This window comes from Erinaceus europaeus, chromosome 1 (genome assembly GCF_950295315.1).
Source record: "Erinaceus europaeus chromosome 1, mEriEur2.1, whole genome shotgun sequence".
NCBI classification, from domain to species: Eukaryota; Metazoa; Chordata; class Mammalia; order Eulipotyphla; family Erinaceidae; genus Erinaceus; species Erinaceus europaeus.
In genome coordinates, this window is record NC_080162.1 from 6,374,939 (window position 1) to 6,393,395 (window position 18,457).

At 36.8% G+C, this 18,457-nt stretch overlaps 1 protein-coding gene across 1 annotated transcript in view; it reads right to left on the reverse strand.

Moving 5' to 3' along the window:
* PCDH15 (protocadherin related 15) overlaps positions 1 to 18,457 on the reverse strand; it is a 448,902-nt gene that overhangs the window by 103,302 nt on the left and 327,143 nt on the right. The window contains exons 19-20 of the mRNA XM_060189089.1: positions 9,919 to 10,028; positions 4,937 to 5,077 (exon numbers count right to left, since the gene is read on the reverse strand). Coding sequence (XP_060045072.1) covers positions 4,937 to 5,077; positions 9,919 to 10,028 — 251 coding nt within the window. The remainder of the gene's footprint in view (positions 1 to 4,936; positions 5,078 to 9,918; positions 10,029 to 18,457) is intronic.

Sequence of the window (18,457 nt, forward strand, 5' to 3'; positions counted from 1 at the left end):
AAAGAAATTTCACTGCTGAAATCACTCCCTCTCTCTCTCCCTCTCTTTCTCCCTCTCCCTCTTGCTGTAATCTCCTCCTCTCCCTCTTCCCCCCCCCCCCTCTCTGCCCTGAGGTGAGAGAGAGAGAGAGAGAGAACACAGCATCAAAGCTTGCTTTCAATCTTGGGGCTGAGCTTAGACCTGGCTGGTATACCTGGCAAAGTAGGACATTCTCCAAGTGAGCTATTTTGAGGGCTCTCTTCCTATCTGAAAAAGTTGGCTCTCCGAAGTGAAGCTAAAGCCATGATTTCAAAAAAGTCAATTGTAGAATTTCAAAATAAACTGAGCTATAGAAAGGGTTATTATTGCTTTTTCTAGAATTTATTGACTAGAAAAGGAAAGAGGAATAAATATCTTATTTGAAAGTTTGTCAGATACACTACTTTTACTGCATGTACACTTGACAGTCTTTAGCAAAACCTATTCTTCTACTTGGAAGTCAGCACCTTGAATCTAGACAATAAGTACACATTGCCACAATAAAACAAAAGGTCAGATGTTGAAAGATTGTATATAAAAGGCTTATTGAAAGCCTCTTTATTTCCTTAACTCTGCCAAAGTAACAATATCCAGGTCATTTTTCACCTGGGACATAGATTAGTTGATACAGCTGCCAAGTTTGAAAAATGAAATAATATCTTGCACAAATGCAATTTACCTGATCTCCCAGAAGAAGATTTCCCTTTACTTGCTGCAAAAGTGACACAATGTCTGAGTGCACAGTTCCTAAGCAGAAGAACATTCTATTCTTTTGTAAAGTTTACCTGACCTTAAGATTTTCCTGTGGGGTGTGGAATTTAGGGATCTGCTTTGTTAGGTTGATTGTTGTGCTAAAAATCCAGCTATTCATTTGGTGTGAATATTGAAATTTTGTCTCTGACACTGGAATTCTATTCTATCAAAATTTTAAAACTATAGCAGGTCAAATCATTTACCTGTGTTGTTGTTGTTGTTGTTGTTGTTATTATTATTATTATTATTATTTGTGAAAGTTCACCTGCTTGTTAGATCTCTTTTTCATTATCAAATTTATTTAAGGAGAATATCCTAGAATAATAATAAAAAAATACCTACAGATGGCAACTACAAGTACATATGGCAACACCATATTCTCTATTTCACTGGATAGGAACAGCTGGGGAATAATCACTTATAAAAACAAGATCTCTGTATTATCAGCAAGTATGGTAACAGCGTTACTTTTTTTTTTTTTCTTTTTTTAAAAACAGCAGTTACTTTTAAGGAAATCTAGAGAAGGCCAAGAGTTTCAGCTGACTTCAGTGTTTGACAGTGAGAGGTTGGGAAGATAACACAATAGTTTTAAATAACCCATTCCATTTTTTTAATCACATGAACATTTATCATTAAAAAAATCTATATGTTTACTGTTTTTTTTTGTTTGTTTTGTTTCCAACTTGGTTTTCTTACACTAATTGTGTCCCTTGGCTAATTGGCCTTCTAAAATGATGGATACCCAGTTAGTTTTAGTTCTGAATTTTAAAGAATTTACAATAATCTTTTTAAAAATATTTATTTATTGCCTTTTGTTGCCCTGTTGTTGTATTGTTTCTGTTATTGATGTCATCGTTCATTGTTGGATAAGACAGAGAGAAATGGAGAGAGGAGGGGAAGACAGAGAGGTGGACAGAAAGATAGTCATCTGCAGACCTGCTTCATGTATTGTGAAGCGAGTCCCCTGTAGCTGGGGAGTCTGGGGCTCGAACCTGAGGAATAATAATCTATGATTTTATTCATATAAAATATTCTAAGCTGAAAGATTAAAATTTTCCAAATTTTACCAGTGTCAAAATTTGGAAATGTGTTCTAAAATATTTACATTTTAGTCACCAAGTCATATTTAAACAGTAAATCCAATTGTTATATGTTACTAAAATTAGTTTGAAAACTCATTCATTAACAAAATTTTTGTACAATGAAATACCTCTTTAATGAATTAAACATATTCTCTCTATTACCTTTATTCATATATTATATGGTAGAGCTAATGATTATAAGGCATATCATTGTGAAGAAAGAATAGACCTTTAAACATTAATTAACCTCGTTTTACATAATGGTCTTATTATGTGCATTGCTAATGGACTAGAGATTGATTAGAGGCTATTAACAATCATTAAAATAAACTCTGCTATAACACACAAGTTACTATTTCATAATCAAGAGGCAAAGATCAATCATAAAATGTTAACAGCAATATTCAAAGAATGAGGTATTAAACTAACATTTACTTTTTTAGTTTACACATTTCAGAGAGGATAGTTCATGAATTTGCTATTTAGGCTCATCTCTTAATATTATCTGGGGCAGGGACATTTATACATCTAGCCAGTAGCTAATTTTTTATTGCATTGATTCACATTTGGCTGAAGTAATGGGAAGTAGTTCTATTATATTATACATGGCAACTCAACTTATCTCTTTTCTTAAAAAATCTGAGCTGTTTCATAAAAAGGTCGTGTTCTTTAATTTAAAAACAACAAAGTGTTCTAACTGCTTATTTGTTTCAAACAAAAAACCACATATGTAGTTTTTATCTAACTTTCACTTCTTTATTTGTAATAAGGTAATTCATGGTTTGCCACTTAGAATTTGTCCAGCCTTTGGCTCCTAGTTTAGAAAACTGAATTTAAAATGTGATGCATCATAATTGATTACAGGTAAAGGTTTTGAAAACTCAAAGACTTAGTCTGTTATTTTTTAATAAATATTTTTATTTATTTTAACAAGAAAGAGTAGATACAGAAGGAAAGGAATTGAGAGGAAGAGAGAGACGAGGACACTGCTCAGTTCTGGTTTATGATGGTGCTGGATATTGAACCTGGGAACTCAGAGCCTCAGGCTAGAAATGATTTTGCAGACCATTATGTTGTCCTACCAGCCCAGTCTGCTATTTTTAAAACAGTTCAATAAAGGAAATATTACATAATCACTTAAGACAATTTAATTCATTTAATTCCAAAGAGACTGTATAATTTAGTTTTTCAAATAATCTCATTGATTTTTTACAAGCAACTGGACAGCTCTCCACAGGAGATAAATAAGTGAGATCTGAATGAAAATAAAGGCTTATTTTTATGAATATTAATTTCAAAATTAATAGAGAAAATTCTGTAGGACATCTTGTACCTTTTCTTTTTTGTTCTATGTTCTCTCACACTAGTTGGGCTAGTATTCATATGCGGACATTTATAGTCTCTTCTATGCTTGATGATTATGATTAATAAAGGGCTGTGATAAAATTTCTAGCAATGGGCTTGTAATAAAAGTGAATGTTTCATATCTTCACACTCATCCTCACTTCTATTAAGTCATTGGTTAAATTATATCTGATCTTCTGAGACATCTAAATATATTTTTTTTAGAAATTGATATGACTATTTAAAAAGATGGCCTGCTTAAATTGCAAAGAAATAATCCTCAATTGATGTAAGTTAATGCCACTTACTCTATTATTGACAAAATCACAGAAATTGTGCTTATTCCATTTGTAATCTGGTTTTTACATATTTATCACTGTGAGCAAACTATATCACACTGCTGTGTTAAATAAATATTATGGACTAATAAAACTCTTAAACTCAATAAACTCTTAAACTTTTAAACTCAATAAATATTATGGACTAATATGAACTCTTCACTTAATCATAAGGATCATTGTTTCTTAACCTCTTGTTATTTCATTGACAATATGGGGAGAATAATTCTCATCACACACACACACACACACACACACACACACACACTTGCTCCTCTTTATAAAAAATGAGCCACTGGGTTCACTAATTTACAATGCATAATTTCAATCAGATTTTGGAAATCCAAGGAAAAGGGATAATATTAAGCGATGGAGCGTAGAAACTTAGTGGTAACTAGGCAGAAAGGAAAGTGATAAGTCTAATAATAAGTAATAGCAAAAAGGCATGGTGCACATTTGCTTCAAGGGCAATATTTTCTAGTAATATGTGGTCACTGAAATGGGAATAAACTATAAAATGCCAATATAAATTGCTCATTAATTTTAAGTTGTAATTTCTTCTGCTCAATAGAAATAGATAATACTGGAATTGTGTAATTCATGGCAAGATTAGTGGCACCCATTAAAATATACTTTCTAATATGTAATATATAACCATATTAGAAATATCCTAACATAGTAATATATATATTCATTCCAGAGTTGGTTGGAGTCTTAGAATGAAATTAAGAAAAAAGGGCTTATTTTTCCTTGCTATCAGATCTGAATTTAACGTGGGCTGTGAAGGACCAAGACAGAGAAATTCCATGTTGGGTGATGGAGACTAACACATATTTCATAGAGTTTCAGAAATTGTACTCCTGCAATACCAATATTTTTGTAAAACATTTCCTCAATTAAAAGATAAAATCAACTTCACTCCAAAATAAATCCATAGATTATTAAAACAAAATAGTGTTTGCCAGAAGTAAAGAGGGGAGAGGCTTTGGAAACACCAGATGAAAGAAGCCAACTGGATGGTCAGATATCGGCATTAGACTTCGGTTAACAGCATAGAGTCAAATGTAGGGAAGTTGATATATAAAGCGACAGGAGTAAAAATCTTTATAGTCTTAGAAACAAATGCAATAATAGAAACACTATCTATCACCTAAATTACACTGATGGTATTCAAACAACATTGTACATAACACTTAAAAAAATGTGTATTATCTTGAAATTTCAGGAGCATGAGAGCACTGCCTACCTTGTTAACATATCAGGCCAGAAACAATCTGTGAGTGTTCATTCTCTCCCTATTTCTTCACTAAGAACTTTACTTTAAAGATATCTATTTCATTATAAAATTTGCATCATAAATTCCTATAAGCCCTGAAAGTAAAAAAAAAAAAAAAATCTTACTTTTTGAAGGAACTCTGAGATTGGCAAGGACCACTTCCAAGGAATCAGCTTGGACCCGAAGTACATAGCTTGTTCTTGTCTCATAGTCCAAAGGGGCATTCACATAGATAACTCCTGTGACGTTATTAATTCCAAACTTATCTGCAATTAAAATATAATTTCATTGCCTTTGCTTCACACTTTAAGCAAAATAATTATTTTTAAAAGTCACTTTGACTTAACACACACACACACATACACACAGGAGCACATGCATTTGTGATAAGAGTAATTCATTAAAGTAACACGCTACTGACTTTCAGAATCTTATGGTTCAACTTTTGAAACCATTGCTCTCAAAGCTTCCTTTGGTCTATGCCCTAAATTTTAGTGTTCTCAGAAATTTCTCTGGAAGTCAGTGATTTCATGATCAGTTAACTGAGAAGCAATGCATATTACATTTATCGCCCCCACTTCAGAGTTCAGAGTGCTCTCTGCATACAGAAGGCTACAAGAAAAACTCCTTTAAAGAAACCCATTTAATTCTGTGTAACAAACTATTTTGTGATTTTAGTAAGTTACATATATTTTAGTAAGTAATGCATATTGCTATTTTCTAATTTTGCAAGATAAAATACATTATATTTTAGTTTCTGCTAAGATCACTTGGAAAGCCAACAGATTACATCATATGTGGTTATTGAGAAAACATGCTTTATTATTCTAAAACCTTAAAACATTTAACATGATGTCTATGTTCGATAAATCTGCACACAGATACTTGAGTGGACTGATTAAGGAATATTGATAAACATAATATCCTACCTTTTGCAATGGCTCTATCATTTCCTCACTTTAGTTTTCTCCATAGTATTTAATAATATTTGCCTCTACACACACACACACACACACACATATAAACAGACACACACACACACACACACACAAACTTCTCTTTATAAAAATTGAATTACTGGGTTCGCAAAATGACAATGCATACTTTCAATCAGATGTTGGAAATTCAAGGAAATTGGGTAATATTTATGGATAGAGCATAACAACTTATTAAGAACAAAGAATAAAGGAAAGTAATTAGTACTGTAATAGGGGGTGGAGCTAAGAGGACTACTTGGAGACAATACCTGGTGTGAGCTCCAAAAAGAAGCAGCTTACAACATGGGATTCTCTGGAGAGGGTAGGATATCTGGGGCAACCATGAAAAGGGTGAATACTGGGTGGTCAGAGTGACACCAAAAAAGTGTCCTATGACCCACTCCTGGGCTGACAAACAGAGGCCAAAAGACAAAGAAAGGAAAAACTTTGGCTTGACTATTTATGAACTCACCTTTTGCCCCCACCCCAGAACAAGATCCCAGGGGCTGGCCAGCTGCTCCTAGCAGGCTTCCTGTGAGCTATTTTCTTTACCAAGATTCCTGGCTTAGGAGGGGTGTCATCCCAAGCCTTTTTCTTTTTCTTCCTTTTACTTTTGAAGGGAGAGTGGGGGGTGGGCTGGAGCACTATTTGAGTAACAGAATACCTGGCCAATCAGGGCCTCAGAACTGCCTGGGACAGACTAACTGGAGATACACATGTATTTCTTATAATTGGTTGTCTTTGCTTCATTTAGGAACAGGACCAATCTGGAGCAGTCCAAGATCAGAGTGACTGTTAGGTTTTTTAAACTATTTTATTTTATCATTAATATTATTATATGCACATGTCCCTTTTCCCTCCTCTTCAGGTTGATGAAATTTAACTGTTGTTGCTTTTTCCATTGATAAGTGTCCTGTCCATTGTGGGAGGAACTTGTTTCTCTCTGCCTCTTGCCTCCACCCTTCTTTTTCTCTCCCCTTAGCTAATTTGAAAAAAAAAAACAAAACTATTTCATGGCTTTTTTTTTTTCTTCTTCTTCTTCTTCTTCTTCCTCCTCCTTTTGCTTTCTGAATTCATTGACAATAGTTTGAATTATTTTGTGGAAAATCTGACTCAGAATAGACTCTCTCTCTCTCTCCTTCTCTCTGTGTGTGTGTGTATCTCACTTATATTTTCCGTTCTCCTCTTGCTAACCCTAGAGTTTATAGTGGTCAGTTGATTTGCATATTGTCTCTTCTAGCTTTGCCTTTTTCCTTTCTCTTGTTTTTTTTTTTTTTTTCTTTGTTCTTTTCTTGGTCTGGTGGTACTGTTTGGCTAACTGGTATTGGTTGAACTGCATCAATCCTTCCTTCAGTTGCTATAGTAATTTCTGAGGTTTGTGACTGCATTTGTGAAAAGACTTTAGTATAGCATGGCTTGTACTTAAAACACAGCAACTGAAGAATGATAGAACAGAAAAATAAAACCACATCAATAATAATAAAAAAGTTTAAATCAAAGCAAATAAAACTGCTACCACAATGAATCATGACAGGAGTCCAGAAGAAACTCCAAATCAGTCAGATGTCACCATAGATAAGAAAAGTATGCAAGCAATAATGAACCTAATAATCACAAAAATGAAGATGACTATGGAGGAAAGGGCTGTCATAATTAGGTAAACAACAGGTGAGATCCTCAAGGAAAATACTAGCTACTTTGAGGTAATGAGAGAACTGAAAGCTGAGATAGCTGCACTAAAAGGCCAATTAGCAGAACAAGCTAATACTATAACTGAACTGAAGAAGGAAGCTGAGGGAAGGGAAAGCAGATTAACAGAAGCAGAAAACAGAATCAGCCAGACAGAGGATGAGCTAGAGAAAACTTTAGAAAGAGGCAAGAGTTTAAAAAAAGGGATTGATAGACACTGAAAACAACAGCAGAGATATATGGAATGATCACAAAAGAAGTAACATTTGCATAATTGGCCTACCAGTGGAAGAGAGGAAGGGGAAGTAAACATTCTAGAGGAAATAATAGAAGAAAACCTCTCAGACCTAAATAACAGAAAGGACATTAAGATCCAAGAGGACCAGAGATTCCCAAACAGAATCAACCCAGACCTGAAGACACCAAGACATATCATAGTTACAATGAAAAGAATCAAGAATAAAGAAAGGATCCTGAATGCTACAAAAGAAAAACAAAAAGTCACATACAGGGGAAGACCCATATACCATCAGCAGACTTTTCCACTCAAACTCTGAAAGCCAGAAGAGAATGGCAAGATATCTATAGAGACCTCAATATAAAAGGGTTTCAACCAAGGATAATATATCCTGCTAGACTTTCATTCAAACTAGATGGAGGGATCAAAACCTTCGCAGACAGGCAACAGTTAAAAGAAGCAATAATCACCAAGCCTACCCTGAAAGAGGTTCTAAAAGTCCTCTTATAAAGAAGAACATGAGCATACTACTTGCCATATATCAGAGCAAATAAAATATTGTTGAATGTTGGCATAGCGATACCTTAAATCCATACTATCAATAAATGTCGGGAGTCGGGCTGTAGTGCAGCGGGTTAAGCGCAGGTGGCGCAAAGCACAAGGACCGGCATAAGGATCCCGGTTCTAACCCCGGCTCCCCACCTGCAGGGGAGTCGCTTCACAGGCGGTGAAGCAGGTCTTCAGGTGTCTATCTTTCTCTCCTCCTCTCTGTCTTCCCCTCCTCTCTCCATTTCTCTCTGTCCTAGCCAACAACAACAACAACAACACCAATAATAACTAGAACAATAAAACAACAAGGGCAACAAAAGGGAATAAATAAAATAAAATAAATTTTTTTTTAAAAAATGTCAATGGCTTAAATTCACCTATTAAAAGACACAGAGCGGGAATATGGATCAGAAAACACAACCAAACCATATGCTACTTGCAAGAATCCCACCTGACCCAACAAGACAAACACAGGCTTAAAATGAAAGGGTAAAAACTATCATACAAGATAACGGACCACAAAAAAGGGCAGGAACAGCCATTCTAATCTTAACACAACAGACTTTAAATTAAATAAAAGATAGGTAAGGCCATTACATAATGATAAGAGGATCAATCAACCAAGAAGATTTAACAATTATTAACATCTATGCAACCAATGAGGGACCATCTAAATACATCAAACACCTACTGAAAGAACTACAAAAATACATCAGTAGTAATACAACAATAGTGGAAGACTTCAACACCCCACTCTTACACTTAGACAGATCAAGGAAGCAGAGAATAAACAAATAAACAAGAAAATTAAATGAAGAGATGGACAAGCTAGACCTCCTGGACAATAGTACTGTAAGAATCAGATCAGTCATAACAATGAGTAATGCTGAGCATTTGTTTCTACTAATATACGGCCATTGAAATACTGAAATTGTACCTTTGTGATTTCCTTCCAAAATGCTTGACAACATTAAATGCATCCATGTGTTAAATATTCATATATTTATTAAAGTAATGCAAACTATTTCTTGATCACCTACAATATACCAGGCCAGAAGGCCTAGAAAAAGAGAAATCAACTGATCTTAGGAACAAGGAATCAATGAGAAAGACTAAACTATAAACTATATTCTAGAGGTTAGCAAATCATTCCACTGTCAGTGAAAGTTGATAGACAAAACTCAGATTATTCATTTACTTATAATGCTGGTGACATACCTAATTAGGCTGAGGTATAATATCCCCTGTGGCTCACTGGACACTCAAATTATTTATGATTTTGAAATGTCCTCAGGACTATCTTGTGGCATATATTAATGGTGGATATGTGGCACTGCAAAGTGGTTATAGAGACTGCCAGATAAAGAAAGCTGAAAACAGTGAAGCCTTGCTTCTGAGAACCTGTCATGAAAATATTGACAAACGAAGTAGAGACAAAGACTTCCAGAATCCTATACTTAGTGTTTCCTTGAGGAGAAAAAAAAAATCACTTTTGTGACTATAACAAAGCTTTTAGTCAGATTCAACATGTAATGATCAATTCTATGTATAGTGAACACATTTTCTTAGGAAATCGAGTGAAGAATAATTCCATCTGACTAACTGGAGTCCAGTCCCAATTTTATTACCAAAACCAGATGGAATAGGAGCTCACCGTCTTCATTTCCTGCGACAATGGAGTACACAATACTCTGATTGATGGCAGCAGCTGAAATTACGCCGACCATTGTCCCTCTGCTGGCAAGTTCACTTACTGGAGGAGGTCTGTAAATTTAGAAATAATGACTTATTTTTTTTTATTGTGTATTTTATCATCATGGAAGTTGTGAACTGAATAGCTGAATGTGTTAGTTTAGGTGTATCGATTTAAGTTGTTGCATGATTATCTGAAGGCCTCAACAGAGTACTACATTCAGACTCTAATTCTAACCATATTCAAAATGACTTGAATCCAAATTGTTAAGATTGAAACATTATCTGCATTTTAAGACAGTTACCCGCACTACTGTGCTCATACAAATTTCTTTTCACTTGTGTCTAACACCTTCTTCACTAAAAGTAATAAATGGATACACTTTCATTCTTCAGCTGGCTAGCATACATTGTCCCTCTGAAGTTTATATTACTTATTACTTGTTTCAGGTTGAAACAAAGTGTCTGTGAGTGTTTGGGTCTAGTCCTTATTTTTGCTTTGCTGAGAAGCTCTAATTATACTAAATTACTTGGGATGGATGGCATCACAAAATTCACAATACCTTTATCGGTACATTATGTATTATTGCCAGTGTGTGCGCTTACGTCAGGCTGTCCATTTTTGTAAATGTCCTTTTCATCCTTTTTTATTTCAGATGGGTGCAAAGCAATAGAGTATTAAACACTTTAGCAGTGGAGCTGTTCCCACAGTGGTGCCACTTCCTCATGCCGGTGGCAGGACTCAAATCCAGAATGCACAATGACAAGGCATGGCCCCCACTCAATGCTTTATATTACACATTACCCTATATTTACTTAATATGTATATATTTTCAACAGTACATTTCATTGTCAAAGTCTCAATTCTACTAGGTAATGTAATTTGGATCTTTATAACTAGGACATCACATAATTATTTTAATAAATATTCATTTCCTTGCAATTGTAAATGTCACTGTGCTGGTTCATAGCTATTTGTATCATCCAGTCCCAATATATCCCGATATAAAATTATCAGGGCCAGGAAGTGGTACACACCTAATTAAGTGCACACACTACAGTGTGCAGGGACCCAGGTTCAAGCCCGGGTACCCACTTATCCCAGGGGAAACCCTCATGAGTGGTGAAACAGGGCTGTGGGTGTTTCTGTTTTTCTCTCTCTCTCTACTTCCCCTCACCTCAATTTCCCTCTGTCTCTATCCAATAATTAATACATAATTAAGTCAGTGTTAAAAAATAAATATTTAGTGTCAGGTGGATGCAGGTAAATAGTTAATTTATCCACAGATTATTTTTTTTTCAAGAACCAGAGCAGGGGCTGGGCGGTGGCATTCCTGGTTAAGACAGGAATAATACCAAGCACATAATACCAAGCACAAGGGCCTGTGCAAGGATCCCAGTTCCGAGCCCCCGACTCCCCACCTGCAAGTGGGTCACTTCACAAGTGGAGAAGCAGTTCTGCAGGTTTCTTTCTTTCTCCCTATCTTCCCTCTCAATTTCTCTCTGTCCTATCCAAAAAAAAAAAAAAAAAAAACAGGAGCTACTCACTGCCCTAATCCAATACCATTCTCTCAGACAATATTCTTATCAAATTTCAGGCTAGCTATCAAACTTAAACAAAACTACCATAGTTGTGTGCCCTCAGGAACATGCCAAAAATGAATTGCTAGCTTTCTTCTCCCCTAAGATTTCTAATCTGCTCTAAAATTACTTTTTTGGTTCCTGTTCATTAATCATGTTGCCTCAATTTAGGCCATTCCACCTTCCAAACACCAAATTACAGATGTTACCATGACTCCATCCTGACTTCTCTGGGCAGATGACCTCACCAGTGTGTCCTGGACCCTCGCATCTCCTGGGCTCTTGAGAAAAAGGCTGGAGGGTCTGGATCTACCTGCCAATGCCCATGTCCAGGGGAGAAGCAACTACAGAAGCCACAGCTCCTACCTACTGCACCCCATGCATTGTACATACAATATAAGTATGACATGAGAAAACATATACTAGTCATATTATGAGATAATATTCCTAAATTGAATTTTTTGTGAATGGATGTGTTTAAATCATTTAGGTGTTTGCTCTCTTTTACATAAGAACTAAATTTTCAGCAGGCCCTCACCAATGTGAGAGTGTCACCTCTCCAGAGTCCTGCCCCACTAGGGAAAGACAGAAACAGGTTGAGGACATAGACCCACCTGCCAACACCCATGTTCAGCAGGGAAGCAATCACAGAAGTCAGAACTCTCACCTTCTACACCACATGAAGAATTTTGATCCATACTCCCAGAGGAATAAACAACAGGGAAGTTTCTAATGGAGGGGATCGGACACAGAACTATGGTGGTGGGAACTGTGAGATGTACCCCTGTTATCTTATAATCTTCCTAATTATTATTAAATCACTAATAATTTTTTTTTAAATTCAGTTTCCTTCCTACTTTCTTCTTTTTTATTTATATTTTCTCATTACTGATTAATAATGATCTTTCTTCCTTTTCCTCTTTTTTTCTTTGATAGGACAGAGAGAAACAGACAGGGAGAGGAAGACAGGAAAAAAGAAAGAGGGGGGTCGGGCAGTAGCGCAGCGGATTAAGTGCACGTGGCACCAAGCGCAAGAATGGCTTAAGGATCCCAGTTCGAGCGCCTGAGTTCCCCACCTGCAAGGGAGTCACTTCACAGACAGTGAAGCAGGTCTGCAGGTGTCTATCTGTCTCTCCCCCTCTCTGTCTTCCCCTCCTCTCTCCATTTCTCTCTGTCCTATACACAAATGAACAACATCAACAATAACAATAATAGTCACAACAAGGGCAACAAAAGGAGGAAAAGATGGCCTCCAGGAGCAGCGGATTCATAGTGCAGCCACTGAGACCCAATAGCCCTGGAAGCAAATAAAATAAAATACAAATAAAAGAGAAAGAGACACCTGACTATCTGCCTGACCACTTCTGAAGTGCCAGTCCTGCAGGTAGGGAGCTGGGGCTTAAACCCAGAGCCCAGTTTCGAATCTTAGAACCACACAAGAGTGCCATGGAAGCAACCTACATTCTGGTGCCCCTCCTTGGTCTCATACTCTCTTTTTTGGCTTCTTTAGCTGAAAGAAAGAGTCTGCCTTATAATAGTGAAGAAGAAAAAAAAATAATATGCCAGACCCTGACTTAGAAAATTACTATATATATATATATATATATATATATATATATGTATATATATATATATATATATATATATATATATATACACACACACACATTAAAAATGAATTTTTAACAATATGATGAAAATGATCAAAACTGAAAAAAGAACTGAAATAAGAGAAAAAGTTTAGGTTCTAAGCATGCCACTATTTGTTAATTAAAAGGTTTACCCATTGGGAGTCAGGCAGTAGCACAGCGGGTTAAGCGCAGGTGGCGCAGAGCGCAAGGACCGGCGTAAGGATCCCGGTTCAAGCCCCCGGCTCCCCATCTGCAAGGGAGTCGCTTCACAGGCGGTGAAGCAGGTCTGCAGGTGTCTATCTTTCTCTCCCCCTCTCTGTCTTCCCCTCCTCTCTTCATTTCTCTCTGTCCTATCCAACAACAATGACATCAACAACAACAATAATAACTACAACAATAAAAACAAGGACAACAAAAGGGAATAAATAAATAAATAAAATAAATTTAAAAAAATTAAAAAAAAGGTTTACCCATTAACCTTTGTCTTAGTTCTTGTAACATACTTCTTTCTTCCAGAGTCAAAACATGCTATTAAAAATTCCAATTTTGGGAGTTGGGCGGTAGTGCAGCGAGTTAAGTGCATGGGGCGCAAAGTGCAAGGACCCTCATAAGGATCCCCATTCAAGCCCCCTGCTCCCCACCTGCAGGGGAGCCGCTTTACAGGCGGTGAAGCAAGTCTGCAGGAGTCTCTCTCCCCCCCCACCCCCGTCTTTCCCTCCTCTCTTCATTTCTCTCTGTCCTATCTAACAATGATGACAACAATAACTACAATAACAATAAAAAGGGCAACTAAAGGGAAAATAAATGTTAAAAACATTCCAATATTGTCTTGACTAGATTAATAAATGTGTATAAAATGAGAGCTCTGTATCCCATGCCCTCCCCTGATAGCTTTTCTAATCTTTATTCCTCTGGGAGTATGGACCCAGGGTCCTTGTGGGATGCAGAAGGTGGAAGGTCTGGGTTCTCGAATTGCTTCCCTGCTGAACATGGGTGTTGACAGCTGGATCCATACTCCCTGCCTGCCTCTCTCTTTCCCTAGTGGGGCTGGGCTCTGGGGAAGCGGAGCTCCAGGACACATTGGTGGGGTCATTTGTGTAGGTATGTCTGAATGACATCATGACAGCACCTGAAACCTGGTGGTTGAAAAAGTGTTAACATATAAAGCCAAACAAGCTGTTTACTAATCATGCACCTAAAGGCTGGAATATTGCAGATGAAGATTTGGAGTCTCTGTTTTGAAAATAGCTAGTAGTTCTATTTTAGGTCTATTCCAAAGGGTTCATGATCATTTAATTTTTGTTTCTTGTACTGGAAAGTGCCAGTTACATGACTGGGTCAAATGATATATTTCCCTTGTAGCCATACACAATTTGAATACAAACTGAAGACATTGGATACAACCTAACACAGAGAAGTTAGAAAGACATCAAAATGGGGGGGGGGGGCAGGATGGACATATATTAACATTAGATGCAGTCTAACACAGAGAAGTTAGAAAGACATCAAAATAGAAGGGGGGAAGCAGGATGGACATCCATTAACATTGGATACAATCTAACACAGAGAAGTTAGAAAGACATCAAAATAGGGGAGGAAGCAGGATGGAAAGATGGACATACATTAATAAGGAGAGAGATAAAAGTAGTGAACGAACCCTGCATGTTCCATTATACAAGTATAATATGAATTTTAAATGGAAAAATAATATATTCAATTTCACATTTAATAACTAATGGAAATCTATCTTTTTAAGACAAATGTAACTTTTATGAACTTACATTTCTTTTATTTCTAGATTAAGCTGTAAGGTAGTTTCCTATTCTCATTCCGATTAGATATTATTTATCATTTCTTCTTTTCATTCTGATTAGCCAATCACAACATATGTAACAAGTGTATAAGAAATGAATTATGGTTAAATAAAGACTACCTAGTTTTTTTTTTCTCTTTTTAAATTTCTTTTCTTACAAATCCCTTTGCCTTGGTATTAACTATATATCATGAAAAGCCATAAATATTGCCAGTATAATGATGAGAAAGCTTTATTTATTTGTTTATTTATTTTACCAGAGCACTGCTCAGCTCTGACTTATTGTGGTGCAGGGGATTGAACCTGGGATTTTGGAGCCTCAGGCATGAATCTCCTTGCATAACCATTATGCTATCCACCCCTGCCCTGAGAAAGCTTTCTCACACTAGAAGAGCCTAGTGAAGCAGTTCTATTTTCCTTCTGCCAACAAATGATCTTAACTTTAACATAAGGACCTTGCACATTGGAGCTCATTAGTCTCAGAGATGCATACATCAGTGCACATCTATCAGATCACTCTCTTAAATTTGTCATTTGACAATAAATGTCTCTCAATTAAATAGATTTCAACTTAGCTAAATCACCTGAACAATGACTATATTAAATTGTAGAATTTGTGATTTCTAAATGCTCAGTCCAGTTTCTACAGTATAAGTATCGATAAGACAATTATTCCACAATTTGAAATCCACTTTCATTGTTGGATGTAAGAAGTAACAATAAAATTAAATGTTCTAAGTGTCGCATAGAGCTTCTAATTATTTCTAAATGCAGTGCAGTTTCAGGATATAAAAGTGTTTGTATGTAGACACTATAAAATTTCACTGGAATTCAGTCTGGCTCAATGGCTTTCTTTTACTGAGAGACAAACTTAATTTATTTTGACATGTTTGAATTCAATATATTTCCAAATCAGTGCCAATTAAGTAATTGTTTTTATATCTTCTGTGATGGAATTTAATGAAAATGGAAAAAAAAATAACACTCACTGGAACTCCTGTTACTTGTAACCTTGGATTTACAAATCAGGGTGATTGAATTGTACACATTTAACTGAGGCCAAAAAAAAAAAAAAAAGCAGCTAAGAAAAACATGAATCAGGAGTAAGATGAAAGATTTCATAGAATTCTTAGAACAGGATATATAAAGAAAATTAAATAATAGATTAGAATATGTTGACACTTTGAAAAACGTATTTCCAAAGTATGCTTAGTATTGCAAAGGGTTTTTGCTTTTACACAGATTACAAAGTAGCCACGTGTTAGACAAAAAGAAAAGAAAAACTAAAACCCTAAATAGGAAACAATTTATACACATTCAGTAAACAGTTTCAGATTTAACTTTGTGTTCTAGGTTAAGTGTTCCCCTTTTGTTTTTCACTTTTTATTCTCATTAATGGGTTTTATCTCGTCCTAAACTTTAAAACAGAACAGGCTGAACAATTCATTAGAACCCTCACATTTTCTGGATTATGTATAATGATTCCAATTTAGCAGGTGCCGGGGCTGTATCCAGGAGTGCCATTTATAAAACATGAACACAGTTTCCAGTGGTAATGGTTGAAAAACTCCATTGTTGGGCAATGACGAAACCCTAACTTCTGGCTGTCTTCCTTCTTTCTTTAATCACTCTACACACCAAAGTCTTATCTTAAACCCACAGCAATGGATGGATTGTCAGCAATGAATTTAAAAGGAATACTGTTATAAGCAATCTGAACTGGAATTCCACTTTACCACGTATTTGCAATACTACCTTGGGAGCATGTTTGGCTTCTTGATCTTAATTTATCTGTAAAGTGGGGAAATCACATTCTTTTTTTTTAAATATGTATTTATTTATTTTCCCTTGTGTTGCCCTTGTTGTTTTTTTTATTGTTGCTGTAGTTATTATTGTTGTTATTTATGTTGTTGTTAGGACAGAGAGAAATGGAGAGAGGAGAGAAAGACAGAGAGGGGGAGAGAAAAATAGACACCTGCAGACCTGCTTTACCACCTGTGAAGCAACTCCCCTGCAGGTGGGGAACTGGGGGCTTGAACCAGGATCCTTGAGACTGTCCTTGTGCTTTGCGCCACCTGCACTTAACCCACTGCTGTTGTTAAAATTTCGGAGGCTCTGGCCGGGCGGTTCTAGCTTCATGGGCGGGTAACAGAGACGCGGAGACAACGGCTGGGCAGGGAAGCTGTATTTCTTTATTCAGGAACAACGATTCACAAACTAAGACAAACTAATCACCAAACAGAACTCTGCTGTCTCTTTGCGGCGGCACAAGCACTCTCTCTCTTACTCTGGAACTCAGGAACTCTCCAACTCTGGCACTCTGGAACTCTCGTACTTGAGAGCCCTCTGAAACTCTGGCACACTGGAACTCTCTCTTACTCTGTAACCCTGAAACTCTCGAACTCAGGAACTCAGGAACTCAGTCTAACTCAGGAACTCAGGAACTCTTGGACTCCGGAACCCTCTCCCGGGGTCCCTTGGGGCGGGGCCAAGGAGGCCCGCGAAATTAACAGGACTCATCCAATTCTCTTGGAGGGGGAGGGCTAGAACAAGCCAATGTAAAGCATACGACACACTGCGCTACCACCCGACTCCCAAGGGACATCACATTCTTTCAGAAAATTGTTGAGTGTTCAGAAAGGCATCCTGCATACATAAAACCTTCCTTATGCTCAGCACACAGTAATCAACTCCAAGAGTATGGGAGTTATTAATACTCTTTCTGATTTTTATTTTCTTAATTTATTTTTTTCACCACTCCCTTCATTAAGTGTCTGTGTCCCTATCCCCACTCCCATACTAACCACTATACTTCTCCCACATTCCTGAAAATAGGTTGATATATATAGTTTTCACATATGCATAATTAATGTCTATATTCTCCTTTTGAACAAGACCATTCTGTAGTTGTCATCGTTGTTGGATAGAAAAGGGAGAAATGGAGAGTGGAGGGGAAGACAGAGAGGGGGAGAGAAAGACAGATACCTGCAGACCTGCTTGACCACCAGTGAAGTGACTCCCCTGCAGGTGGGGAGTCAGGGCTTGAACCAGGATCCTTATGCCAGTCCTTGTGCAGGTCCTTGAGCTTTGTGCCACGTTCACTTAACCAGCTGTGCTACCGCCGGTCTCCCTTCCATTTGGATTTGTTTAAGGATACTGATCTCCATGCTGGTCGCACCACTTTACATTCCCATCAGCAGAGCAGTAGAGATTCTCTCCACAGCCTGCCCACGACCTAACTTCTCTTGATTTATTGTTAAAGTCAATGCACTTTCTTATGAGCTCCATTTCTCAGGCATTCTGCTTAAATGTTATAATGCTGTACACAATTGTCTCATAGAGGGCCAAAATGATCAACATAACATAATGTTCTTTCTTTTTAAAAATCATTATTTGGGGGCCAGGTGGTGGCACACCGGGTAAAGTGCACACCTTGTAGTGTGCAAGGACCTGGGTTCAAGCCCCTGGTCCCCACC